Source organism: Carcharodon carcharias, chromosome 19 (assembly GCF_017639515.1).
Source record: "Carcharodon carcharias isolate sCarCar2 chromosome 19, sCarCar2.pri, whole genome shotgun sequence".
Classification (NCBI taxonomy): Eukaryota; Metazoa; Chordata; class Chondrichthyes; order Lamniformes; family Lamnidae; genus Carcharodon; species Carcharodon carcharias.
In genome coordinates, this window is record NC_054485.1 from 102,887,377 (window position 1) to 102,914,435 (window position 27,059).

At 43.8% G+C, this 27,059-nt stretch overlaps 1 protein-coding gene across 1 annotated transcript in view; it reads left to right on the plus strand.

Annotated features, from left to right (window-relative positions):
• Positions 1-27,059, plus strand: part of LOC121291772 (complement factor B-like) — a 453,969-nt gene that overhangs the window by 12,096 nt on the left and 414,814 nt on the right. Inside the window, exons 6-12 of the mRNA XM_041213313.1 lie at positions 672-803; positions 1,597-1,686; positions 8,011-8,148; positions 12,089-12,186; positions 18,682-18,796; positions 22,121-22,274; positions 26,153-26,235. Coding sequence (XP_041069247.1) covers positions 672-803; positions 1,597-1,686; positions 8,011-8,148; positions 12,089-12,186; positions 18,682-18,796; positions 22,121-22,274; positions 26,153-26,235 — 810 coding nt within the window. The remainder of the gene's footprint in view (positions 1-671; positions 804-1,596; positions 1,687-8,010; positions 8,149-12,088; positions 12,187-18,681; positions 18,797-22,120; positions 22,275-26,152; positions 26,236-27,059) is intronic.

The following is a 27,059-nucleotide window of genomic DNA, read 5'->3' on the forward strand; positions in this document are numbered from 1 at the left end:
GCTGAATGGCCTCCTCCTGTTCCCCGAATGAGCACAAGAAATAGGAGCAAGAGTAGACCACACAGCCCATCGAGTCCACTCTGCCATTCAATATGGTCGTGGCTGATCTTGGGCTCCAACTCTACTTTCCTGCCCACTCCCCATAGCTCTTGATTCCCTGAAAGATCAAAAACCTGTCTATCCCAGCCTTAAATAAATATGTTCAGTGACGGAGCATCCACTGGGCTAGGGAATTCCAAAGATTCACAGCCCTTTGAATGAAGAAATTCCTTCTTGTCTCAGTCTTAAATGATCGGCACCTTACCCTGAGACTGTCTCTCTGCCCCATATTTTAGATTTCCTGACCAGGGGAAGCAATCTCTCAGTGTCCAGCCTATCAAGCCCCTTCAGAATTTTGTCGGTTTCAATGACATCACCTCTTATTCTTCTAAATTCCAAAGAATGTAAGCCCAGTTTACTCAACCTCTCATCAGCGGACATCCCCCTCATCCCAGGGACCAATTTATGGAACCTTGGCTGTACCGCCTCCGATGCAAGTGTATCCTTTCTTAATTATGGAGACCAAAACTGCACACAGTATTCCAGGTGTGGCCTCACCAAAGCCCTGTACAATTTTAGCATGTTACCATTGTAGAAAATCAGCCCCTTGTTTTGTTCCTTGTGTTTTGCAGAACATGGTGACAAGACAGGCACCAACACCCATGCAGCATTGAACAAAGTCCTGGAGATGATGGTCCTTTCAAAAATACGGTTTAGGGATTCCTGGGACAAGATAAGATTTGTCACCATATTATTTACTGATGGTGAGTCCACCGTGCCTCTGGGAAGTTTCCTGCGAGTGGCTGGAGGACAAGGGATGGGGTGGGTTAATATGACAAAAGCATAATTGAACCAACCCACATGGACCTGGATGTGTGCAGTCATAACAAGCTCAAGGCAGCCGGCACTGTCCTGGTTACAACATTCACTGGCCTGGCTTTGCCCCAGGTTACCAGGCTCAACCTTCAGTGCCTTCACCCTGTCTCACCACTCCATCCTGTTTCTTACCCTTCCCCCACTCCGCAGAAACACAGTGTGCACTGTGGTTGCAGTGTGTACTATCTCTAGATTCAAGACAATCGTCACGTGTACGTGCACACCATCTGACACCGGCGCACAGTGCCAGCTGTCTGTACCAACTGCAAGGTGCACTGCAGCAACTCATCAAGAATCCTTTCAGACCCCTTGCATTTACCTCCTAGAAGGACAAGGGCAGCAGATAGGAACACCACCACCCTGCAAGCTCTCCTCCAACCTACACACCACCCTGACTCCCTTCACTGTCTCTGGGCCAAAATCCTAGAACTCCCTCGCTAACAGCGCTGTGGGTGTACCTACGCCACAGGGACTGCAGCGGCTCAAGAAGGCAGCTCACCGCCACCTTCTCAAGGGCAATTAGGGATGGGCAACAAATGCTGGCCTTAGCCAGCGGCGCCCACATCCTGTGAGCGAATGAAAAAAAATGATGAGATAGGCTGCGAAGTATTTTGGGACACTCGTGATGTGGTGTTCATCAGTGACGTGCTCTTTGTTTCTAAAACATTCTTTTTTTTTCAGGGAAATCAAACATGGGAGGTGACCCCAGAGTAGCAGCCACAAAAATAAAGAACTTTGTGAAGGCAGAACACAACTCGGAAGATTATCTCGGTGAGCATTCTCGGCACCAGTTCGTTCGATCCCAAATCCGATGGCGGAGTATGAAACTTGATCCTAATCCTTTTCTTGATACTCGGCTTATTTTTTAAAAACTGATTCACAGTTTCTGGCCAATGGTAACCCCCAGGATGTTGATAGGGGGGGATTCAGTGATGGTAATGCCATTCAATGTCAAGGGGCGATGATTATTTTCTCTCTTGTCGGTGATGGTCATTGCCTGGCCACTTGTGTGGTGGGAATGTTACTTGCTGCTTGTCAGCCCAAGCCTGGATATTGTCCATGTCTTGCTGCATTTGGACATGGACTGCACCAGTATCTGGGGCTGAACATTGTGTAATCATCAGCGAATATCCCCACTTCTGACCTTATGATGGAAGGAAGGTCTTGATGAAGCAGCTGAAGATGGTTGGGCCGAGGACACTACCCTGAAGAGCTCCTGCAGTGATGTCCTGGAGCGGAGATGACTGACCTCCAACAATCACAACCATTTTCCTTTGCACTAGGTAGGGCTCTTTAATGCCACATTTGGTCAAATGTAGCCTTGTTTTCAAGGGCAGTCACTCTCACCTCACCTTGGGAGTTCAGCTCTTTTGTCCATGTTTGAACCAAGGCTGTAATGAGGTCAGAAGCTAAGTGGCCCTGGCGGAACCCAAACTGGGCATCAGCAAGCAGGTTATTGCTTAGCAAGCGCCGCTTCATAGCACTGTTGATGACCCCTTCCATTACTTTACTGATGATGGAGAGTAGATTGATGGGGCGGTAATTGGCTGGGTTGGATTTGTCCTGCTTTTTGTCCAATTATCCACGTAGCCGGGTAAATGCCAGTGTTGTAGCTGTACTGGAACAGCTTGGCTAGGGCCGTGGCAAGTTCTGGAGCACAATTCTTAAGTACTATTGCCTGAAGATTGTCAGGGCCTATAGCCTTTATAGTATCCAATGCCTTCAGCTGTTTCTTGATATCACATGGAGTGAATCGAATTTGCTGAAGACTAGCATCTGTGATGCTGGGGACCTCCAGGGGAGGCCAAGATGGATCATCCACTTGGCACTTCTGGCTGAAGATTGTTGCAAATACTTCAGCCCTATCTTTTGCACTGATGTGCTGGGCTCCCCCATTATTGAGGATGGGGATATTTGTGGAGCCTCTTCCTCTTCCAGTGAGTTGCTTAATTGTTCACCACCATTCACGACTGGATGTGGCAGGACTGCAGAGCTTAGATCTGATCCGTTAGTTATGGGATCGCTTAGCTCTGTCTATCACTTGCTGCTTATGCTGTTTGGCATGCAATTAGTCCTGTGTTATAGCTTCACCAGACTGACATCTCGTTAACAGAATGCAGCACTACATTTGTCTGCCTCCTACCTACCACTCCTAGTGACCCGGCAGTCATGCTGGCCTAGCCAACGATGCCCACATCCCATGAACACATTTTTAAAAGTCTCTATTTATAAGTGCTCGAGGTACATAATTAAACAATGCCTTTCAGTGGTGTGTGTGTCTTGGCAATATAATTAGCATACAATTAACAATGACTTCCTCAGGGGATCATTACTAGGAAAGATGCTTCCATATGCTATGCTCAAAGCATTCTCATCAACGCCATGCATCCGTCACCAATCCACGATAAACTGGAGAGGTAGTTGGCATTTCTTCAAAGCCACTATATTCCCCAAATTCTGTCAAGAGAAAATTTCTAACTCTGCAGTCAGTAGGGGGATTTCCAGGACTTCTTTTCCAATGAAAGGATCTACTGAATTGTCCCAAGATCAGGGAAAAATTCTTTACTCAGAGAGTGGTGAGAATGTAGAACTCGCTACCCCAGGATGTAGTTGAGGTGAACAGTACAGATGCATTTGAGGAAAAACTGGATAAGCAAATTAGGAAGAAAGGAGCAGAAGAATTATGTTGATGTGGTTAGATGATTTAGTTTCTCCTTTAAGCTTTTGTGGAATATGGGCGTTGCTCAAATGGCCAGCATTTGTTGCCCATCCATAATTACCCTTGAACTGAGTGGCTTGCTAGGCCACTACAGAGGACAGTTAAGAGCCAACCACATTGCTGTGATCTGGAGTCACATGCAGATCAGATTGCGTGAGGACGGCCGATTTCCTTCGCTAAAGGATGGGTTTGTACAGCAATTGATGATAGAGACAAGCTTTATATTCCCGATTTATTAATTGAAATTGAATGCCACCCTGCTGACATGATTTGAACCCATTAGCTTTAGCCTGGGCTTCTGGATTGCTTGTCTAGTGACATTACCAATAACTGCTGCCTCCCCCAGGGAAGTAGGGCAGGAGAAGGCTCATATGGACATTTGTGCTGATTAGTCTGTTTCTGTGCTGTAAATTCTATACAATTTTCTATTGCAAAATCATGGGATCACAGAATGGGTACAGCACAGAAGGGAGGTCTTTCAGCCCATCACATTCATGCTGGTGCTTTGCAAGAGCAACTTAGCTAGTCCCAGTTATCTGCCCTTTCTTGTAGCTCACTGTTGGGCAGCCAATGATGTCAAACATGGAGGAAGTGCAAAATGCATTGATGTCAGTTGACAGTCGCGGAGGTTTCATTAACAATGTCCATTGCAAGATAGACCCTGGATCACTGAAAGATGAGGAAGGGGCTAATGAGTATGACCTTATAGCCATTATGGAGACATGGTTACAAGGAGATCAAAGCTGGGAACTAAATATTCAGGGGTATGTGACTTTTCAAAAGGACAGGCAAGAAGGAAAGAGTGGTAGTAGCCTTGTTAGCATGAGATGTAATAAGTGTGTTAAGCTTGACCTTAGATCAGAGGATCCATATGGGTGAAGGTATGAAATAAAAATGGGAAGAAGGCACTGGTGGGAGTAGCCTATAGGCACCCTAACAGTAGCTATGCTGTAGGACAGAGAATAAATCAGGAGATAATGAGGGCATGTAAAAAAGGCAGTACATTCATCGTGAGTGACTTTAATCTTCATATAGATTGGGAAAATCAAATTGGTAGAGGTGAGGTGGTCATGAGCAAGAATTCATAGAATATATTCGGGTCAGTTTCATAGAATAATATGTTGTGGATCCAACCAGGGACCATGCTATTTTGGATCCGGTAATGAGGCAGGTTTAATAAATGACCTCAGAGTAAAAGATCCCCTGAAAAACAGTGACCATAACGTGGTAGAATTTAGCATTCAGTTTGAGAGTGAGAAAATTGGGTTGGAAACAACTGTGCTAAACTTAAATAATTACAAAGGAATGAGGGCAGAGTTGGCTGGAGTGCAGTGGGAAAGGTGTTTAACAGAAAAGATGGTTGATGAACAATGACAAATGTTTAAGAAAATAGTTCATGACTCTCAGTAAAGATATATCCCTTCAAGAATCCTTCCTTGAAGGATTCAAGGAAGGGGATTTGTCAACCATGGTTAACCAAGGAAATTAAGGAGTGTAACAAATTGAAAGAAAAATCATACAATGTGGCAAATGTTAGTGGTAAACCAGAGGATTGGGAATGTTTTAAAAACTAACAAAAGATGACCAAAAAAATAATAAAGCGGGAGAAAATAAACTTTTAGGGTAAACTAACAAGTAATCTAAAAATGGACAGTAAGAGATCCTATAAGTTTATAAAAAGGAAGAGAGAGGCCAAAGTGAACATAGGCCCCTTAAAGAATGAAGCTGGGGAAATAATAATGGGGGAACCAGGAAATAGCCGAGGAGTTGAATAAATACTTTGCATCAGTCTTCACAATAGAAGACACTAATAGCATTCCAAAAATACTAAATAGTGAAGTGGCAAAAGTGGGGGAGGAAATAAATGCAATAACTATCACTAGAGAAAAAGTACAAGGGAAACTAAAGGAGCTAAAGGCCGATATGTTCCCTGGACTTGATGGGTTGCCTCCTAGGATATTAGAGAAAGTAGCTGCAGAGATAGTGGATGCACTGGTAGTAATCTTCCAAGAACCCTTAGATTCTGGAAAAGTCCCACAGGATTGGAAAATTGCCATTGTAACACCCTTACTCAGAAAGGGAGGGAGACAAAAAAACAGGTAACTATAGACCAGTTAGCTTAACATACATCTTTGGGAAAATGTTAGAGTCTATTATAAAGGATGTTGTAACAGAGTATTTAGAAATGCATAATATAATCAAGCAGATTCAGCATGGCTTCATGAAAGGGAAATCATGCCTGACAAATTTATTAGAATTCTTTGAGGAGGTTACAAGAAGGATAGATAAAGGATAGATAAATAAATGTAATATATTTGGATTTCCAAAAGGTGTTTGATAAGGCAAATCGGCTATTTAATAAGATTAGAGCCCATGGTGCTCGAGGTAGTATATTAGCATGGATGGAGGATTGGCTAACTAATAGAAGACAGAGAGTTGGGATAAGCGGGGCATTTTCAGGATGGCAACCTGTGCCACAGTGATCAGTGCTGGGGGCCACAATTATTTACAAAATACATTAATGACTTGGATGAGTGAAATGAATGTGCTATCGCCAAGTTTGCGGATGACACAAAATAGGTAGGAAGGCAAGCAGTGAGGATGACACAAAGAGTCTACAGAGTGATATAGACAGTTTGAGGAGTGGGCAAAAACTTGGCAGATGGAATATGTCAATATGAGGTTATGCACTTTGGCAGGAAGAATGGAAGAGCTGAATATTATTTAAATGGAGAAAGACTGCAGAAAGCTGCAGCACAGAGGGATTTGGGGGTCTGCGTGCATGAATTCCAAAAAGCTAGCATATAAGTTCAATAGGTAATAGGGAAGACAAATAGGATGTTGGCCTTTATTTCAAAGGGAATGGAGGATAAAAATAGGGAAGTCTTGCTAAAACTAGACAAGGCACCAGTTAGGCCACACTTAGAATACTGTGAACAGTTTTGGTCCCCTTATCTAAGGAAAGATGTACTGGCATGAGAAGCAGTCCAGAGAAGGTTCACTAGGTTGTTCCTGGAGGGATTTTCTTATGAGGAGAGGTTGAGTAGGTCGGGTCTGTACTTATTGGAGTATAGAAAAATGTGAAGGTGACCTTATTGAAATATATAAGATTCTTAGGGAGCTTGACAGGGTAGATGCTGAGAGGTTGCTTCCCCTTGTGGGGGAGCCTAGGACCAGAGGGCATAATTTCAGAGTAAGGGGTCACCCATTTAAGACAGAGGTGAGGAGGAATTTCTTCTCTCAGAGGGTAGTCAATCTGTGGAATTCTTTACCGCAGAGGGTTGTAGAGGTTTGGGTTGTTAAGTATATTGAAGGCTGAGATGGACAGATTTTTAATCAGTAAGGGAAGCAAGGGTCATGGGGAAAAACAAGAAAGTGGAGTTGAGGATTATCAGATCAGCCATGATCTCATTGAGTGGCGGGCCAGTCTCGATGGGCTGAATGGCCTACTTCTGCTCCTATGTCTTATGGCCTTATAGAAAGTATGAAACCAGACACCAGTTCAAGATGCGCTCAGCAACACAGCAAGGCTCCTTCAAAAGCATCTTCCAAACTTGTGACCTCTACCATCTCAAAGGACGAAGCATCAGACGTATGTGAACACCACCACCTGCAAGCTCTCCTCCAAGCCTGACTTGGAACTATATCGCCGTTCCTTCACTGTTGCTGGGTCAAAATTCTGGCACTCCCTTTCTAACACTGCTGTCGATGTACCCACACCACATGGCTGGTAGTGATTCAAGAAGGCGGCTCACCACCACCTTCGCAAGGGCAATTCAAGATGGGCAATAAATGCTGGCCTAGCCAGCAATGCCCATGCTCCATGAATGAATTTAAAAAAGCAGACCATTATCATGTTCAGACAACTTCAATATTCTCACCACTCTTTGGGTGAAAATGTTTTTTCTGATCCTGTTGGATTTCTTGATGACTATCTTCAATTAATTCTCTCTAGTTATGTTCTTCCCCACGAGAAGAAGCAGGTCTTGACAACATCCCGACAATAGTACTGAAGACTTGTGCTCCAGAACTAATGGCACCTCTAGCCAAGCTCTGCTGGCATAAGGCAGGTGAATGGCACTAGGCGAGTTACTCATTCAGAGAGCCAGAACATACATGATGGACCGACATGATTTCCTACAGTGCTGTAATATAAAAGAAATGTGGATATGTAAGAGACCAATAGGCAGATATTTGCTATTATATTATCACTAAGAATACCTATCAAAGAGAAATGTTTTCACTTTAGGTGTGAAAAGTTTTGTCGAGCTGGTTTTTATATCCAGGATTATGGAATTCCAGGAGCATGTGTGCATATTGTATGTCCTCAATTCCCATGGGTCAGTATTCACCATATACTTCTCATTCTCCTACAGATATGTACTCCTTTGGAGTGTCAGGTGACGTTGATTTGGGAAAACTGAGCACGCTGTCATCTCATAAATCTGGCGAGAAACATTCCTTTGTTGTACGAAACACCATGGAACTGGTAAAAGCCTTCGACGGTATATTAGGTATGGATTTTATTTTCTTGACTACTGTTCCCTTAATTAACATTCATGTAATGGTTGAACTCTGACTGGTGGTACTGTTATCCTAACTCAGAATATAGCAGGGTGCTTCATGGAGGTTAGGGTCCAGATCGCTACATTTCAAAACAACCTTTATGTTCCACAATTTAACCAACAGCAACAACACTACCACTAAAGAGGTATTAGACAGGCAGTACTTAAAGTTGATGAGTCACCAGGACCAGATGGAATGCAACTGAGGATGTGGCACAAAGTAAGAGTGGAAATTAACGGAGGTGTTGGCCATAATCCCCCAGTTCTCCTTCGATATGGAAAGCGGGTGGTACCAGAGGACTGGAGAATTGCAAATATTACACTCCTGTTTGAAAAAAAGACCAGCAACTACAGGCCAATCGGTTTAACCTCAGTGATGAGGAAGCTTTTAGAAGTGAAAATAAGGACAAAATTAACAGTCACTTAGACAAATGCAGATAAATTAAGGAATTTGTTGAAGGCAAATTATGTTTAACTAATTTGACTGAGTTTTTTGATGAGGTAATGGAAAAAGTTGAGTGTAATGAGGTAGATGTGGTGTCTATGAACTATGTTTGATAGTCACATAATAGACTTCTCAGCAAAGTTGAGGTCCGTGGAATAAAAGGACATTGGCAGCACAACACGAGGTTGGTTGAGTGAAAGAAAACAGAGAGTAGTGGTGAACAGGCATTTTTCAGACTGGAGGAAAGTATATAGTGGGTTTCGCCAGCAGTTAACACTGGGAACACTGTCTTCCCTGAAAGACTGTACCCTCTCCAGTCTGAAATGCTTGAAACCAAGTCATTTAAGGATTTCCAATTTTTCCAGATTATAGAATGATGTTGGAATGCCTAACCACAAGTGCATGAACTAGAAAACAATGGAGATATAAATATTTACCTGAAACATGAAGTGGTGATAAAACATCATAAAGCCATAATAAAAATTGTTTTACTTATCCAAATACAATATCTTCCATCTTTCTGCCCCCAAAGCACTGGAGAAAATTATACTGAGTTGCTTGGGTATGCTCAAAAAAGTCTATTATGTGACTATCAAACATAGTTCATATACACCACATCTACCTCATTACACTCAACCTTTTCCATTACCTCATCAAAAAACTCAGTCAAATTAGTCATACATAATTTGCCTTCAACAAATCCATGTTGGCTTTCCTTAATTTATCCGCATTTGCCCAAGTGACTGTTAATTTTGTCCGGTATTTTCACTTCTAAAAGATTCCTCACCACTGAGGTTAAACCGATTGGCGTGTAGTTTGCGAGCAATAGATTTATGGATTGGAGAGGTTACGGTATACATATTAATGAATATTACTGAAAAGAGAGACATGTTGCTGAAGCTTTTTTGTCTTGTCACTCATCAGAACAAATGCAAGAATGCCAAATTTCAAACGATCATAATAACTTATACCATAAGAAAGAAAAGGGCTGCTGATTGGTTGGCAAGCCAATTCTGAATGGCCGAATGTAGCTATTAGCACAAACAGGGTTGTTCAGTAAGTGCAGCCCAATCGTGGAATCACTTCTAACAATAGATGTTTTGCTTGGGTTTTGCAAGCACGGACTGCTTGAGTCCGATCTGTACTCTGCCTATTACAAATAACAGTAGGAACACGCTGTTTGATTCGATCAGCCAATCACTGGGACATACAGCATCGCACTGGCACTGAAATTCATACACGACGTTGCTCAATCTTTTGGTAGGCAGAACGTCTTTTTGGACTGATAGCACCATCCTGTTGGTGGAAAATACCAGCCACGTAGCAATTGCATAGCTAGCAGGCTCACTTAACCTGTTCAAATTTTTGAGATACTTTGTCTTTCCAGGCTACACTAAGATAATCAGCCCAGCTTGTAAAGTGACTCATTTACGCTTGTCAGAAGTGACAGACATTCATTTGCAGGGACCCATTCTCTGCAAACAAAAGGAATACTTTCAAACCTTTCACCTTTTGTTTTAATTACCCGGGAGCTTAGGGAACCTATAGCTCGCTGTTGCTTTCCACATGGTAATGCCTTGGCCAATCAGAGTTAACTTGCCAACCAATCAGCATCCCTTTTCTTCTGTGGCACAAATTGTTGTGATCATTTGAAATTTGGTATTATTGTGACTATCCTGATGAGTGCTAGATGAGCACCTTTGACAATGTGTCTCTCTTTTTGGCAATATTCAAGTGCTGAATCAACCAAGTAACCTATTTGTAATGACTGGTACTTGGAGGCACTGGACACAATTTCAAAATTTGAAGATGATACAAAACTTGGAAGTTTTATGAACTGTGAGGAGGATAGTGATGGACTTCAAGAGGACATAAGCAGGCTCAGAGAACATGTGGCTAATGAAATGTAATGCAGAGAGGTGGTAAGAAAAATGAGGAAAGGCAATATGAAATAAAGGAAACAATTCCAAAGGAACACAGAGAGACCTGGGGGTATGTTTACAGAAACCATTGGAAGTGGCAGGGTATATTGAGAAAGTGGTTGAAGAGGCACGCAGGATCCTGGGCTTTATAAGTAGTAGTTTGGAGTACAAAAGCAAGGAAGTTATGTTAAACCTGTATAAAACACTGGTTCAGCCTCAGCTGGAGTATTGGTTCCAGTTCTGGGCACCACACTTCAGGAAGGACGTGAAAACATTAGAAAGGGTGCAGAAAAGATTCATGAGAATGGTTTCGAGAATGAGGGACTTGAGTTATATGGATAGATTGGAAAGAAAAAGGTTGGGAGAAGATTTGATAGAGGTATTCAAAATCACGAGGGGTCTGGACAGAGGAGATAGGGAGAAACTGTTCCCATTGGTGGGGGGTCGAGAGCGAGATGCACAGAATTAAGGTAATTGGCAAAAGAGGCAGAGGCAACAAGAGGAAGAGATTTTTTACGCAGTGAGTGATTAGGGCCTGGAATGCACTGCCTGAGAATGTGTTGGAGGCAGGTTCAATTGTGGCTTCAAAAGAGAATAAAATAACCAGCTGAAGTGGAAAAAAAATTGCAAGGCTATGGGATAAAGGCAGGGGAGTAGGACCAGGTAAGTTGCTTTTGCAAGAGCTAGCATGGGCACAGTGGGCCAAATGGCCTCCTTTTGTGCTGTAACCATTGTATGGTTCTATCATGCTTCCTTAATTCATCATGAAATTTGAGGGATGAGGGAGGTAATGGTTCAATAATAGTGGCTGTTGAGTAAATAAAAATTCAGTACTGGTTACTGTTAGGGACAGGGACGGTTGAGTACTATTGCATACATGGTTGGTTGAGTACAGATTATTGTTTGGAACAGGGATTTTGAAAGCTGAGTACTAGTTACTGACGCGTACAACAATGGTTGAGTATTGATTACTGATGGGTACAAGGATGGTTGAGTACTGATTATTGTTGGGTACAGGGATCACTAAGTGCTCATTAGTGTTCGGTAGATGTATGGTTGAGAACTGATTACTGTTAGGTACAGGGATAGTTGAGTGTGAGGTACAGAGATGGATGAGTACTAGTTATTGATAGGCACAGGGATGATTGAGCCCTGTTTACTATTTGATTCAGGGATGGTTAAGTACTTGATTACCGTTGGTTATAGGGATAGTTGAGTACTAATTACTGTTGTTTACAGTTGGGTATAGCGATGGGTGAGTTCTGATTACTGTAGTACACAGGGATGGTTGAGTGCTAGTTACTGATGAGTACAGGCATGGTTAAGTACTGATTACTGTTAGGTACAGGGATGCTTGAGTATTTATTATTGTGAGGTACAGGGATGGTTGAGTATCAGCTACTGGTGGATATAGAGTTGGTTCAGTACTAATTTTTGTTGGATACAGTGATGTTTTAGTTGATGGCCCCTTTCAAGCATCATTGCTAATCACAAAGTTTGCTGCTCGTCTGCATTCTTCTAGACTTTTCTCAAATTGGTGATCTGTGTGGAGTTGCTGATGAGCATCCTGATGCCAGCATCAGAGTGAAATATCCCTGGCATGCCATCTTGGAGATTCCGGTAGGTTTTACACTTAATCACAGAAGTGGAATGATGTTATCATGGTCTTAATTGGTTTTATACTCAATCACTGGGAACTCTGGGACCAATTTCCTTGCAGGATGATTTGTTCGAGCTATTGGGAAGGTATTAACCTAACTTGGCAGAGATGTAGAAACTAGTAGGTAACATTAAAGAGGAAAACCAAGGTGCACAGAGAATTAGGAAAGACAGATAGCACTAGTGTAGGTAATAGTATATTAGGAAATAGGTATTACTGGAAATCAGAGGAAAAGGGAATTTAATAGGTCTAAATTAGAATGATTGGGCATGTATGTGAATGCGTGGAGTGTGGTAAATAAGATTGGTGAGTTGCAGGCACAAAGCCATGTGGAAGTATAATGTTGTTGTGATAGCAAAGGCCCAGCTCAAAAAGAGCAGGACTGGGTATTAAATATTCTTGGATACAAGGTGTTCAGGAAAGATAAGGAAGGAAAGAAAGGAGGAGGGGTGGCAGTATTGATTAAGGAGAACATTGCCTTGCTGGAGAAGAGAGGATGCTCTTGAGATGTCATGGAAAGAATCTATTTGTTTGCAGCTAAGAAACGATAGAGGTATTCTATTGCTCAGTATAGTCTATGGGCCACCAATGAGTGGGAAAAATGTAGAGCAACAAATGTATGAGGAAATTACAACAAAATGCAAAAATTATAGAGTAATTATGATGGGATCCTTAATTATTTGAATATAGACTGGTATAGTAAAGGGCAGAGAGAGGCAAGAGTTCCCAGAGTGTGTGGCGGAGAATTTTTTACATAAATATGTTTCCAATCCAACAAGGAAGGCGGTTTTTGTTCTGGAGAATGAAATAGGTCAAGTGAGTCAAGTGTGAGCGGGGGAACATCTAGGGGACAGTGATCGTTGTATCACAAGGGTTCGGTTAACTATGGAAAAAGACAAGGAGTAATCTAGAGTAAGAAATATTAATTGGGACAGGGCCAACTTCATTGTAGTGAGAACAGATCTGGCCCAGATGAAGTGGCATCTAAGATGGTAGGCAAAACTTTGGCTGAACAACGGACGGCTTTTAAAGATGAGATAGTTCAAGTACAGTCAAAATATATCCACATGAAGAGGAAAGGTAGGGCAACAGATCCAGAGCTCCCTGGATGACAAAAGAGATAGAGATGTACATGAAAATGTTTGCCTAATACGGCTGTCAGATGGATATTACAACTGAGACCCAGGCTGAATATAGAAGGCTCAGAGGGAAAGTGAAAAAAAACAAATAAGAGAAACAAATAGAGAGTATGAGAAGAGACTGGCAGCTAACATAAAAGGGAATCAAAAAATATTCAATGGGAAAATAAATAGTTAAAGGATAGTAAAAGGAGTAATGGTACAATTAGGGACCAAAAAGAGGATTTACACATAGAGGCAGGGAGCATAATTGAGGTACTAAATGAATACTTTGTATTTGTCTTCGCAGGCGAAGAAGATACTGCCCAAGTCATAGTGAAAGAGAAAGTAGTTGAGACATTGGATGGGCTAAAAATTGGTAAAGAGAAGGTATTAGATAGGCTGGCTGTACTTAAAGTTGATAAGTCACCAGGAGCAGATGATATGTATCCAAGGAATATAGGAAATAGGGAAAGGAGTTGGCCTCAACACTATTTTCCCACACTATCCCCTATCTAAAAATTTGTTGAAATCAGCCTTGAACATACTCAGCCTCCTGAGGTCGCTAGGTCAGAGAATTCCAAAGAATCACCATCCCCTGTGTGAAGAAATTCCCCCTCATCTCAGTCCTAAATGGCCTACCTCATATTCTGAGACTATATCTCCTGGTTTGAGACTTCTCCCCACCCAGCCAGGGATGTACCATGTCGAGCCCTGTAAGAATTTTATATGTTTAAATGAGATTGTCTCTCGTTCTTCTAAATCCTAGTGAATACAGGCCCAGTCTCCTCAATCTCTGCTCATAAGACAACCCCGCCATCCCAGAGCTCAGTCTGGTGGCCTTTTGTTGCACTCCCTCTATGGCAAGTATATCCTTCCTTAGGTAAGGAGACCAAAACTCTACACAATACTCCATGTGTGATCTCACCAAGGCTCTACACAATTGTAGCAAGACATCTTTTACTCAGGTCCTCTTGCAATCGAGTTCAACACACCATTGGCCTTCCTAATTGCTTGCTGAACCTACATGTTAGCTTTCCGTGACTCATGAACAAGGACATCCAGGTCCCTTTGGACATCAACATTTCCTTAATCTTCAACATTTAAGAAATACCCTGCATTTCTGTTGTTCCTACCAGGACACTGAGGGAAGTGAAAGTAGAAATTGTTGTGGCACTGGCCATAATCTTCTAGCCCTCCTTAGACACAGGGGGTAGTGCCAGAAGACAGGAGAGTTGTAAATATTACACCCTTGTTCAAGAAAGGGTGTAAAGATAAAGGTAGTAAAGACAGGCCAGTAAGTTTAACCTCGGTGGTGATGAAGCTTCGAGAAACAATTATTTGGGACAAAATTAGCAGTCAGTTGGGCAAGTGTAAATTAAGGAAGGAAAGATAACATTTTTTTTTCAGTGACAAGTCATCTTTAATGAACTTGCTAGAGATTTTTTTAATGAGATGACAGAGAGAGAGAGAGCTGAGTGTAATGCGGTTGATGTGGTGTACATAGGCTTCCAAAAGGCTTTTGATAAAGTGCCTTATAACAGGCTTGTTGGCAAAGATAGTGGCCTTGGAATAAAAGGGACAGTAGCATCATGGAAATGAAGTTGGCTAAGTGACAGGAAACAGAGGTCCATAACATCCAAGCTCCCCAGTGTCAGATTGGGGGGGTGGTACCCCAAAGATGCGCTGGGAAACCCCCCTTGGAATTTCACAGGTAAGGTTAACATGGCAATTGCCCGGAAGCACAAACTTCCTTTGGGCAAAATCCCTGTACTGGGAACCATCTGAAAGTGCGATTTAAATCACAAAATTCAGATAATTCCAACTGGATTCCACCAATAGTTACTCAGAAAGAGTTAGAAGAATCAAAACCTCTTCTAACTTCTGGGTAACTATTGTAAAGACCCAGACTGACCCAATAACAGGACTCTCCTGACAACCCCTACCCCTGCAGGGGACTCCACCCACCCCCAACTAACGAAACCCCCATGGTATTTTCCACAACACCACCCCCCCCCCCCCCCACCCCACCCAGCTAAACTCCTCTTGGGATTCCACCCAACTGCACTGGCCTCCTTCCCCCCTCGTGGGCCCGACTCTCGCGCCCACATCCCACCGAGGCCCGATTACCCAATCCCCCATGACCCGACCCGTCACCCACCCCTGCCCAGACCCCGCCCCCACCGACTCGACCCAACCACCCCTGCCCCAACCAAAATCCTCCCATACAACCTGACCCCTGCCCCAATACCTGACTCGACCTGACCCCCACAACCCCACAGGTCTGACCCGAACTGACCTGACCCCCGACCCGAGGCCCACCCTCCCATCCCCATGGCCTGACTCCTCCACCCGAGCTGGTGCTGTATAAAAAAGGGGGTTTACCGACGGAGCTACAGAGCTGGACTACATTGCTGGGCCTCTAGGATGCACTGCACTGCCTGGAGCTTGCCCGGTCTGAGTCGATAGGTCGGCAAGACAGGATTGGCGGAAAAAAAATCACATGAGCATTTGGGCACAGAGCGGCACTCCGACACTGATTGCCACTCCGAGGGAGTTACAGCCCAGAGAGTAATGGTGAATGGTTGATTTTTGGGCTGGAGGAAGGGTTAGAGTGGAGTTTCCCCCGGGGGTCAGTGTTCTGATCCCTGCTCTTCCTAATATATAATAATAACCTAGACTTCGGTATACAGGGCACAATTTCAAAATTTGAGGATGACACAAAACTTGGAAGTATTTTGAACTGTGAGGGGGATGATTTTAAGCTTCCAGAAGACATAGACAGGCTGGTGGATGAAAATTAATACAAAGAAGTGTGAAGTGATTAATTTTGGTAGGGATAATGTGGAGAGACAATATCAAATAAAGGGTACAGTTCTAAATGGGATATAGGAGCAGTAGGATCTGGGGTTAATGTGCGTAAACCATTGAAGGTGACAGGGCAGGTTGAGAAATCGATTAATAAAGCAAACGGAATCCTAGGCCTTATAAATAGGGGCATGGAATCACAGAACCTTTACAGTGCAGAAGGAGGTCATTCAGCCCATCGGGTTTGCACTAACCCTCTGAAAGAACATTCAACCTAGTCCCACTCTCCTGCTTTATCCCCGTAACCTTGCACATTCTTTTCAGGTAGCAATCCAATTCCCTTTTGAATACCCCTATCGAACCTGCTTCCACCGCCCTTTCAGGAAGTTCATTCCAGACTCCAACCACTCTTTAGGTGAAAATGTTTTCCTTGCTTTACTGTTACTCCTTTTGCCAATAATTTTGAATCTGTGCCCTCTAGTTCTTGATGCTCCCTTGATTGGGAACAGTTTCTCACTGTTACCTTATCTAAACCCCTCAGAATCTTGAATACCTCTATCAAGTCTCCTCTCAGCCGCCTTTTCTCCAAGGAAATCAGTCCCAACCTCTCCAATCTACCTTCATAGCTACAGTTCTTTATTCCTCGAATCATTCTTGTGAACCTCCTCTGTGCTTTCTCCAATGCCTTCACATGCTTCCTCAGAGTACGAAAGCAAGGAAGTATTGATGAACCTGTATAAAACACTGGTTCAGCCTCAACTGGAGTATTGCATCCACATTTTAAGAAGGATAAGAATGCATGAGAGAGTACAGAAAAGATTAGTGAGAATCGTTCCAGGGATGAGGAACTTCAGTTATGAAGATATATTGGAGAAGTTGGGACTTTTCTCCTTGGAGCAGAGAAACTTGAGGGGAGGTTTGATAGAGTTTTTCAAAATCATAGGGATCTGGACAGAGTCGATAGGGAGAAACTGTTCCCATTGGTGGAAGGATTGAGAACCAGAGGACACATATTTAACATGGTTGGAAAAAGAAGTAATGGTGACACGAGGAATAGCTTTTTCCACAGCGAGTAGCTAGGATCTGGAATGCACTGTCCGAGTTGCTTTTGCAGAGAGCTGACACAGACACAACAGGCCGAATGGTCTCCTTCTGTGCTTTAACCATTGTATGCACAGGATTTTCCACTGTTCTTAACTCTTTCATGAAGCAGATGGGCCAGTATTCTCTGTAATTTGGAACAATGGAAGGTGATCGGATTGAAACATAGATAATTAGAGGGCTTGATGGGGCAGATGTAGAGTTACTGTTTCCCCTGGCTGGGGAGACTGGAATTAGTGGTCTTGGACCCATGATTAGGGGTCGATCATTTAAGACTAAGATGAGGAGAAATACTTTCACTCAGAGGGTTGTGAATCTTTCAAATGCTATATCCCAGAGAGCTCCGGTTGCTCAGTCACTGACTATATTTAAAACTGAGACTGAGAAGATTTTTGGACATTAAGGGGAATCAAGGGATATTAGGAGAGACGGTGGCATAGTGGTAACATCACTGGACTAGTAATCCAGAGGCCTAGGCTAATGCTCTGGGGACATGGGTTTAAGTCCCACCATGATAGTTTTTGGAATTTAAATTCCAGATTTATTATCTTTATGATAAAGCTCAGTAAAGGTGACCATGACAAATATCGTCAATTGTCCTTTAGAGGAGGAAATCTGCCATCCTTACCTGCTCTGTGTAGGTGTACAAAATTATGAGGGGAATGGATAGAGTGGACAGGATAAAATTGTTTCCCTTGGTGGAGAATTCTAGAACCAGGGGACATAGATTCAAGATAAGTGGCAGAAGGTGTAGGGGGGACATGAGGAAGAACTTTTTTACACAGAGGGTAGTGGGTGTCTGGAATTCGCTGCCCAAGTTGGTGGTAGAAGCAGAAACTCTAAACTGTTTTAAAAAGTACCTGGATCTGCACCTTAAGCGCTGTAAGCTGCAGGGCTATGGGCCGGGTGCAGGAAGGTGGGATTAGAAAGGGCACCTGGGTGTCCTCGGGCTGGCATGGACAAGGTGGGCCGAATGGCCTCCTTCTGTGCTGTAACTTTTCTATAATTCTATGACTCTGGGCCACATGTGACTCCAGGCCTACAACAATGTGGTTGACTCTTAGCTGCCCTCTGAATAAGGCCTAACAAGCCACGAGCAATACCCATTTGCCATGAAAGAATTTTTTTAAAATGGGGATTGGGTGGGGAATTAGAATTGAAATGGAAGATCAACCACGGTCGTATAGAACGATGGAGCAGACTCGAGGGGCCATATGATCTACTCCTACTCCTATTTCTTATGTTCTTTCCCAGAACCTCAAGGCTACATGGGCTGCTCTGCTGCCCTTCCCCTTTTTTGCATTCTGATTCCCCCATTTTCTCTGCTTTTGTGCTCACTCTCTGGCTGGCAGCCTACACACCTCCAGGGCTCTTGCCTTCCCCTGGGCATCGAGGACAGTAACGCATGCAGCTCTCTCCTCCCCACAGGGCGTTGGAAAATGCAGTGGGTCCATTGTGTCCCCTGGCTGGGTGATGACAGCTGCTCATTGTTTGAGAGAAGTGCAGACTGTAGCGAGCATCAACAGGATTACGGTGACTGTTGGTAAGGGCTTTCTTTTTCGCTTCCATTGCTGAGATACGCAGCGGGCTGGATGGGCTCCTCCTGTGTATAAGGGTGAATTTGATTGTGGGCTACAGAGACTCAATCACCTGCTTTGCACCTCTTCCACCATGGAGGGGAATTTGTTTTTTTGTTCATTTACAGGATGTGGGCTTCGCTGGATGGCCACTATTTATTGCCCATCCCTAATTGCCCCTGAGAAGGGGGTGGTGAGCTGTCTCCTTGAACCGCTGCAGTCCATGTGGTGTCAGTACACCCACAGTACTGTTAGGGAGGGAGTTCCAGGAGTTTTGACCCAGCGACAGTGAAGGAATGGCGATATATTTCCAAGTCAGGATGGTGAGTGGCTTGGAGGGGAGCTTGCAGGTGGTGGTGTTCCCATGTATCTGCTGCCCTTGTCCTTCTAAATGGTAGCGGTTGTGGGTTTGAAGATGCTGGCTAAGGAACCTTGGTGAGTTTCTGCTGTGCATCTTGAAGTGGTAAACACTGTTGCCACTGTTCGTTGGTGGCGGAGGGAGTGAATGTTTTTGGAAGGGGTGCCAATCAAGTGGGCTGCTTTGCTCCGGATGGTGTCAAGCTTTTTGAGTGTTGTTGGAGTGGCGCTTATCCAGGCAAGTGGAGAATATTCTATCATATTCCTGACTTGTGCCTTGTAGATGGTGGACAGGCTTTGGGGAGTCAGGAGGTGAGCTACTCGCAGCAGGTTTCCTAGCTTCTGATAAACACAAAATACTGTGGATGCTGTAAATCTGAAACAAAAACGGAAAATGCTACAAAAACTCAGCTGGTGTGAAAGCATCTGTGGAGAGAAAAACAGAGTTAATGTTTCGAGTCCGTATGATTTCTACAGAAGTGTCTTCAGAAGAGTCATATTGACTCGAAATGTTAACTCTGTTTTTCTCCCCACAGATGCTATTAGACTTGCTGAGTTTTTCCAGCATTTTCTGTTTTTGTTCCTAGCCTCTGATCGGCTCTTGTAGCCGCAGTATTTACATGGCTGGTCTAGTTCAGTTTCTGGTCAGTGGGAACCCCCAGGATATTGATAGTGGGGGATTCAGAGATGGTAATGCCATTGAGTGTCAAGCAGCAATGGTTAAATTCTCTCTTGTTGGAGCTGGTCATTGCCTGGCACTTGTGTGGCACGAATGTTACTTGCCAGTTGTCAGCCCAAGCCAGGATATTGTCCAGGTTTTGTTGCATTTGGACATGGACTGCTTCAGTATCTGAGCAGCTGTGAATGGCGCTAAACATTGTGCAATCATCAGCGAACATCCCCACTTCTGACCTTATGGTGGAAGGAAGGTCATTGATGAAGCAGCTGAAGGTGGTTGCGTGGGTGTGAAATGGGCCATTTCCCATCACCCTTCCCCATTCCGCCCCCCCCCATTTCCATCAAAGACTAATTTTAACCTTAGTTGTTTCACAGTTAACCATGGTGGATTGGACCTTTAATCTCCGGTAAATCACTAGGCACCCACATCCTTTGATGGGGAAGAATGAATATTATGCAAGGATATTGTCCTATAAAAAGAGGTGCAGAAAGTTGTCCATCTCCATTTCAGAGCAATTATCTGCCCAGGGATGGGACTTTGGTTCCAGTGTGATCGAATGCACTGAGAGTCACCGCACCACCTCTATACTATTGAGGGCAAGGCTCTTAGAGGATGGCAGCAGGTCAGTGTTGAATGTTGGAGCATTCTGGGGTCTTGCTGGCTGGCTTAAAAACAGAAAGCACAAAGCTGGGGTAAAGGGTGATTATTCAGAGTGGCAGCAGCTGGTAAGTGATGTTCCACAAGGATCAGCGCTGGGACCATGGCTTTTCACAATTTACATTCACAATTTGGACTTTGGAATCAAAAACACAATTTCTAAATTTGTGAATGCCACCAAATTTGAGGGGAATAGTCAATGCTGAGGGGGACTGCAAAAATTACAGGAAGACATTAATAAACTTGCAGAATGGGAAAATGATTGGTAAATGAAGTTCAACACAGATAAATGTGAGGGTCTATGTTTTGGTAGGAAGTATAGAGAAGTCACTTATTACTTGGTGCCATTCAAGATGGGTAGAGAAACAAAGGGGATCTCAGAGTACAAATACACCAATCATTAAATGTTGCACCATAGGTTAGCAAGGCCATTAAAAAATGCAAAGCACGCTTTGGGCTTTATTTCTAGAGGGATAGAATGGAAAAATTGGGAAGTTATACGGAACCTGTATTGAACCATGATTAGATCACACTTCGTATAATTCTGGTTGATATATTATGATATATGAGTTTCATTTTGGCAACATTGAAAGAGAGGTTGAGTTTCTCATTTGCAGAATTGAAGAGATCGAGGGTGGTTGGCAAATCTGATGCAGGGTGGGAAAATGCACTGCAGTCATCCACAAACTGTCGATCAAATATGAGTATGGTGCTCAGTCTAGTTTTGGCACGGAGACGACTGAGGCTAAAGAGTTTCCCATCTAGGCGATACTTAATACTCACGCCAAAGAGCAGTTGGTCTTTGATCGATGAAGAGCCACTGTCAAGTAGATTGTAAATAGTATGGGGGCTACCACACAGCCTTGCTTGACCTCAGTCCAGATTTTGAAGGCATCTGTTTCAAATCTCCCACTCTAGATAGCTGCAGTCATATCATCATGAAGCAAATGTAGGATTGTGATGAAGTTTCTTGGCCTGCATTTATATAGCACCTTTAATACAAAAATAGAAATAGAGGAATCTGTCGCCTCACCTGCTTAACTTCCTCAGTTGGCAGTAGAAAACAGTTGACAGAGTGGGATGGAGGGAAAGAGAGAGAGAATTAATTAATTGAAGAGCATGAAGGAATAGATGGTGGAGGAAGGGCATACGAAAGTATTATCAAAGGGATAGGTTTGGAGAAGGTTTTTACAATGGGGTGGGGGTGACAAAAGAGGGGTTTTGAGCTGGAAGTGCCTTATTTTCGAGGTGATATGTACAACTACAACAGCAACTGACTCAGATCCGCCCCTCCACACTTCACGGGAGCATCCTCAAGCAAAGGACTTGACACCGAGCCAACTAAGGAAGGAAGTTTTAGCACAGGTGATTGAAAACTTGGTCAAAGAGGCCGGTTTTATGGAGCATCTTAAAAGAGGAGAAAGCAGCTGGAGAGGTTTTGGGAGGGAATTCCAGAGCTTAGGGCCCAGCCAGCCGGAGGGACAGCCACCCATGTTGGAATGATGGAAATTGGGAAGGCAAAGGGCAGGGAAGCAAGTGGGGGAGATTCCTTCAATTTTAAAGAATGATTTCTCTTTCTCCTGATCTACTTACGCAGGTCGTAAACCCGAGATATTCCGTGTAAAGGATGTGCACCCACACCCACAGTACGACTTATCAAGGATGCTACCTGAGAATATCAACCAGTTTTATGACTATGATGTGGCATTGCTTGAGTTGACTAAACAAATAAACTTTGCAACAACAAAAAGGTACTGTATCTTCACCCTTAAGGGGCGTAGTGGGGATGTCACTGGACGAGTAATCTGGAGACCCAGGCTGATGTTCTGGGGTTATGGGATCAAATCCCACCATGACATATGCTGGACTTTAAATTCAATTAATTTAAAAAAAAATCTGGAATATAAAGCATTGCGAATTGTTGTAATAAACCCATCTGGTTCACCAATGTCCTTTTCAACCAACAGTGTGGTTGACTTTTAACTGCCCTCTGAAATGGCTTTGTAAGCCTCACAGTATGAGGGCAATTGGGTGTGGGCAACAAATGGTAGCCTTGCCCAAATCTCGTGAAAGATTAACATAAAGACTCAGGATGAGTGATAATATGGACCTGATGTGATTCAGGATTTGTGTGAATAAAGATCCTGTGTGATTCAAGATTCATATGAATATGGACCCGATGTGATTCAAGATTAGTGTGATAATGGACCCTGGTGTGATTCAGGATTAGTGTGAACATGGACTGAATGTGATTCAGGAATAGTGTGAATAAGGACCTGATGTGACTCAGAATTTGTTTGACTATGTACCTGATATGATTCAGGATTAGTGTGAATATGGACCTGGTGTGACTCAGGATTAGTGTTAATATGGACCCATTGTGATTCAAGATTAATGTGAATATGGACCTGATGTGATTCAAGATTTGTATGAATATGGACCCGAGGTGATTCAAGATTCATGTGATTATGGACCAGATGTGATTCAGGATGAATGTGAATATGGACTGAATGTGATTCAGGATGAGTGTGAATGTGGACCCAGTGCGATTCAGTATTAGTGTGAATATGGACCTGATGTGATTCCGGATTAGTGTGAATATAGACCCGATGTGATTCAGGATTAGTGTGAATATAGACCCGATGTGATTCAGGATTAGTGTGAATATAGACCCGATGTGATTCAGGATTAGTGTGAATATAGACCTGATGTGATTCAGGATTATTGTGAATATAGACCCGATGTGATTCAGGATTAGTGTGAACATGGACCCGGCGTGATTCAGGATTAGTGTGAATATGGACCCGATGTGGTTCAAGATTAGTGTGATAATGGACCTGGTGTGATTCATGAATTGTGTGAATATGGATCTGATGTGATCGAGGATGGGTGTGAATATGGACCTGATGTGTTTCATGATTAATGTGAGTATGGACCTGATGTGATTCAGGGGTGACGTGAATGTGAACCTGATTTGATTCAGGATACATGTGAATATGGACCTGATGTGATTCAGGACTGGTGTGGAAAGATACCCGGTTTGTTTAGGACCCAGTTTGTATCTTGTTTGCTTGCCTGGTGTAAGGATGCCAGCAGAAAGCTGGGATAATGTAAAGGAGGCTGAGTATCAGAGCATGTGGAGCAGTGTATGCGTGAAGGGGAAAGTGAGACTTGAAACAGGTCTGGTTGGATGTGGAGCTCAAAGGGGTACTGTCTTTCTGTTCAATTTAAAAGTACCAATTAAACGACAAGGATTGGTAAAACATTAATGTGAGTTCTTTATTTGAAGATAAGACAATTTAAAAATAATAATGGAGATATTATGTCCAGTGTTGGTAATGTTGCTGTAAACTGATTTCAGAGTGATGAGACTACAACATCACATCGGTGGTAGTGATTGACAACTGATTAAGTTAAAGGTACATCCACATCATGTTACAACAGCAAGATTTCACTGGGAGGGTGTGACTTGTAAAATCTCACTGAACAATTTCTCCTTAAAGTTGTCTCACTTCCTCCAAGTAAAAGGTGTGGCTATAGATACCCGCATGGACCCTAGTTATGCCTGTCTCTTTATGGGGTATGTGGAACATTCCTTGTTCCAGTTCTACTCAGGCCCCCTCCCACAGCTCTTTCTCCGGTACATTGATGTTTCGGTGCTGCTTCACGCTCTCGTCTGGGCCTGGAAAAATTTATCAATTTTGCTTCCAATTTTCACCCCTCTATCACCTTCACATGGGCCATCTCCAACACTTCCCTTCCCTTCCTTGACCTCCCTGTATCAATTGGGTGATAGACTATCCACCAATATTCATTACAAGCCTACTGACTCCCATAGCTACCTTGAGTACAGCTCCTCACACCCCACTTCCTGTCAGGACTCCACCCCATTCTCTCTGTTCCTTTGCCTTTGTCACATCTGTTCCAATGATGCCACTCTTCAAAACGGCACTTCTGACATAGCTTCCTCCTTCCTTAATCGAGGTTTCCCACCCACTGTGGTTGACAGGGCCCTCAACCAGGACCCATCTCCCACCTTCCCCATCATCCAGAACCATGATAGGGTCCCCCTTGTCCTCACTTTTCACCCCACCAGCCTCTGCATTCAAAGGATCATCCTCCGCCATTTCCGTCAACTCCAGCATGATGCCACCACCAAATACGTCTTCCCTTCACCCCCCCCTGTTGGCATTCCGTAGGGACCGTTCCCTCTGGGACACCCTGGTCCAGTACTGCATCATTCCCAACACCTCAGCCCACTCCCACAGCACCTTCCCATGCAATCGCAGAAGGTGCAAAACCTGCCACTTTACCTCCTCCTCCTTCACCGTCCAAGGGCACAAACACTCCTTTCACGTGAAGCAGCATTTCACTTGCACTTCATTCAATTTAGTCTACATCATTCGCTGCTCCCAGTGTGGTTTCCTCTACACTGGAGAGACCAAACACAGACTAGGTGACCGCTTTGTGGAACACCTTTGGTCTGTCTGCAAGCATGAACCAGACCTCCCTGTCGCTGACCATTTCAACACTCCACCCTGCTCTCATGCCCATATGTCCATCCTTGGCCTGCTGCATTGTTCCAGTGAAGCTCAACGCAAACTGGAGGAACAGCACCTCATCTTCCGACTAGGCACTTTACAGCCTTCCGGACTTAATATTGAGTTCAACAATTTTAGATCATGAACTCTCTCCTTTGTTTTCACCCCCTTTTTAACCCCCCTTTTTATTTTAAATTTGGTTTTTTTTATCCATTTATTTTCATTTTTATTCATTGTTTTATCCCCTTTTCCACCCTTGTTCCCCAACTACCGGCCCCTCCCCTCACCCTACACCTAATAGGGCCATCTGTTACTTGTTTCATGTTGTTCTTTCACAGAGTGCTTACCCTTGTTCTACTATTAACACATTCTGCTTTCTTACCTTTATGCCACAATCAGCACCTCCTTTAGCCCTAATCACTATCATTAACACTCTTTTCTTTTGTTCATAGCATCTTTGTCAATCTCTCCTTAGCCCCCACCTTCCGCTGATCTTCTATCCAGCTTCACCTGCTCCACTCCCCTTAAACAGTATTAATTTCATCACTTTTCTACTTCTCTTTAGCTCTGGAGAAGGGTCACACAGACTCGAAACATCAACTCTGTTTCTCTCTCCACAGATGCTGTCAGACCTACTGAGTTTTTCCAGCATTTTCTGTTTTTATTTATATTTGTAATTTCATGACCTGTGTAAGTATTGTAATGTCATGAGATAAATATCCTTGTAAATATAAAATGTACAGAAAAGTTAAAGGGGGAAGAATGTGTTAATTATAGTTTTGATAAATGTAGGGCTGTAACTTTAAGAATAATCCTGTGTTGTAAGATCACATGATCTATGAAAACGAATCAGTTAGCAGTGCAGATCCTCTAGGAGGGAGTTCTTCTTTAGTTATAGAGTTTGATGCATGCATGTGCTATGCTGCTGTCCTGTAAATGAAGTTCAATGCTTCCAATGCCTGGAAAATCAATTCTATAACACCCAGGATCACTGCTTATCTATCCATTTTACCAATTGTAATCTCTTATCTGCTGATACTCATGTATATTCATGGTGTCCTTTCTCAATGATAACTTCATTCTTTTAGTCGATCCATTTGTTTACCCTGCACAAGGGAAACGACGAGAGCCATCCGAAAAATATTCCCAGGAACAAGCTGCAAGGATCACGGTATGTGTGGAAAAGGGAACACCAAGTCAATCTTGGTATGACTGTGAATGTCAGTGTGTGATTGATAAAGGACTCCTTCAGGATGTAACTAGTGTTATGAAATAGACCAACCAATCTCTCAGAAAACTGGAGACGCAAAATTAGATGGTACTTCATTTAAAAACTGCAACTGACTCACGCTATAACCAGCTCACACTATGACCGACTCGTGCTGCGACTTACTTGCACTGTGACTGATTTGCACTATGACCGACCCGCACTATGACTCACACTGTAACTGACGCGCACTCCAACTGCCCTGCACCATAACTGACTCACACTGTGACTGACACGCAATGCAAGTGACTCAAATTGTGACTGACTCGCGCTGTAACGGACTCGCGCTGTAACGGACTCGCGCTGTGACTGACTCGCACTCGCGCTGTAGCGGACTCGCACTGTGGCTGACTTGCGCTCACGCTGTGACTGAATTGCGCTGTGGCTGAATTGCGCTGTGGCTGACTCGTGCTGTGACAGACACGCTGCGGCTGACTCGTACTCGCGCTGTGGCTGACTCGCGCTGTGGCTGACTCGCGCTGTGGCTGACTCGTACTCACACTGTGGATGACTCGCGCTGTGGATGACTCACGCTGCGGATGACTCACGCTGCGGATGACTCACGCTGTGGCTGACTCGCACTGTGGCTGACTCGCGCTGTGGCTGACTCGCGGTATGGCTGACTCGCGCTGTTGATGACTCGTGCTGTGGCTGACTCGCGCTGTAACGGACTCGCGCTGTGACTGACTCGCACTCGCGCTGTAGCGTACTCGCACTGTGGCTGACTC